Source organism: Podarcis bocagei (genome assembly GCF_964188305.1).
Source record: "Podarcis bocagei genome assembly, chromosome: 13".
NCBI classification, from domain to species: Eukaryota; Metazoa; Chordata; class Lepidosauria; order Squamata; family Lacertidae; genus Podarcis; species Podarcis bocagei.
Genome location: NC_138138.1, coordinates 31,662,369 through 31,664,579, shown reverse-complemented (window position 1 = coordinate 31,664,579; position 2,211 = coordinate 31,662,369). Strand labels below are relative to the sequence as shown.

At 43.7% G+C, this 2,211-nt stretch overlaps 1 protein-coding gene across 1 annotated transcript; it reads right to left on the bottom strand.

Moving 5' to 3' along the window:
* Positions 1-363: 363 nt before the first annotated feature.
* LOC308571712 (olfactory receptor-like protein OLF3) lies at positions 364-1,299 on the bottom strand (the record flags this gene model as incomplete). The annotated part of the gene is made up of 1 exon (XM_081167350.1): positions 364-1,299. One exon carries the CDS (start codon positions 1,297-1,299, stop codon positions 364-366), a length of 936 nt encoding a protein of 311 aa, XP_081023476.1.
* Between the last annotated feature and the right edge of the window lie 912 nt (positions 1,300-2,211).

The following is a 2,211-nucleotide window of genomic DNA, read 5'->3' as shown; positions in this document are numbered from 1 at the left end:
ACTTCAGCAGCTCCACTCATCACATCTCACATTGCACAGGGTCACCCCAACCAAACTTATGGCATGAGCATGATAGCGGGGAAAGGTGGGGGGAATCTATGGATTTTTTTAAAAAAAATCAGGATTCAATCCTCTTCTTGTGGATTCAGTCAACACGTCCAGCTGTTAATCATCAAGTGCTGAATAATTAACACCACAGTCCTATCCAGATTTACTCTGAAGTAAGATTTGCTTGGTAATAAGTGTGCATACAATTGCAGCCTTAGTGATAGGAATGCATAAGGCAAGCAACCCTCAGCCCCCGAATCAAGCACTACTATGCACTTTAAGACCCTATTACAATCCAAAAATGGGTCAATGTCTTTAAGTGGTGATACTTTTCCTTACCGCTTTAGATAGGGCTCCTTTTACTTCCTTGTTCCTTAGACTGTATATGATAGGGTTGAGCATGGGAGTAACCACTGCATAGAATATTGATACCATCTTGTCTTGGTTGGGTGAAGTGTTGGCTTTGGGACTCATGTAAGCAAAGATTGCTGTGCCATAGCAGAGAGTGACCACAGTCAGATGTGAGGTACATGTAGAGAAGGCTCTCTGCCGACCTTCTGAAGAGCGAATTCGTAAGATGGCACGGATTATATAGACATAGGAGAGCAGCACAACACCACAGGGAATCAACAGGACAATGACTCCTGCCACTATAATCACAATCTCATTGACAAAAGTGTCGGAGCAAGCCACTTTGATAACAGCCAGGAGTTCGCAGGCAAAATGGTTGATGGTGTTGAAGCTACAGAACTGAAGGTGCATGGTAAATACTGTCTGCACCAGAGCATTGAGGAAGCCGCCCATCCAAGAAGCCATTGCCATCTGAATATACACTCGCCTGCTCATTATCGTCATGTAATGCAAGGGATAGCAGACAGCCACATATCTGTCATAGGCCATGGCTGCTAGCAGGATAAACTCAATACCACCCAGGGACAAAGAGATGTAGAGCTGAGCCATGCAACGACTGAAAGAGATGACCTTGTGACTAGTCAGGGAATGGAGCAACAGCTGGGGCACCACACTAGTTGTATAACAGATGTCCAGGAAAGACAAATTGCTCAGGAAAAAGTACATGGGGGTGCTGAGCCGTGGGTCAATACGGATAGCCACAATGATTAGTGTGTTGCCTGTCAGGGTGACAAGGTACACGGAGAGAAACACTACAAAGAGACACAAATTTACGTTTCGCTCCCTGGAGAATCCCATAAAAACAAACTCTTTGACATTTGTCTGATTGTGCTGTCCCATCATGGAGATACTTTTTTGTGCTAAGAGAATGAGAACAGAGTCGCTGTGCGAAAAGTTCAGTGTGGACTCTAAAAAGAAAGAAAAAATAGAAAATGGGATGGTTTCCTTTGCTCTTGTATATGTATTATTATTTAACCTTTAGGAAGAAAATCAATAAAAACATTTGAAAAGTAATTTTGCAAGTTATCAATTTGAATTAGGAAAGATAGAATTTATCACTTAGCATTCATGACACTAATAACTCATCCTTCTCTCCCCCAATTCCTAGAGCCATTTTACCACTACTTAGTGTGTTTTTTAAAAGAAAAATAGGTGCTGGAACTAACCATGACATTGTGCAACATGGGGCAGCCCTGAACAGATGCTGGCTTGACAACAGCTGCATTCACTACCCATAGAGGTGCTAAAAACTACAGCAAGCTCTCTCCCTAGCTTGTATGCGGGTCACTCCTGGTTCTGGCACTGGTTAATTAAATGCGTCCCCAACTCCATTGTTCTCATAGATTCGGGCAGATGGCTAGGGCAGCTTGGAAGGGCCCTTGCACAAATGCACACACTTGCAATAGTAGAGGCCTGGCTGGAAAGCTGCTACACCAGAGACAGACTGAAAAAAGGAAATACAAATTGGTGCAGCCCCAAAGCTTGACCAAACATGGCTAGGAGTGGCTAAGAGCTAGGTAGAGTCATAGATCTAAAAGAAGAAGAAGCGTAGACTCGCACACATGGGCCAACTTCTGTTTTTAGTGGAAATGTTCATTTTGGGCTTCTCAGAAGTACATAACAGCACAAAGTGGGAGGGAGGAGCGCTGGCCTGTAGTTGCACCAGTACCTGGGAGGTGCCAGAACTCTGGCACTCTCTAACTGAGAAAAACATTTTCAGGACACAGTTAAATATCAAAATTGTAGGTGCCT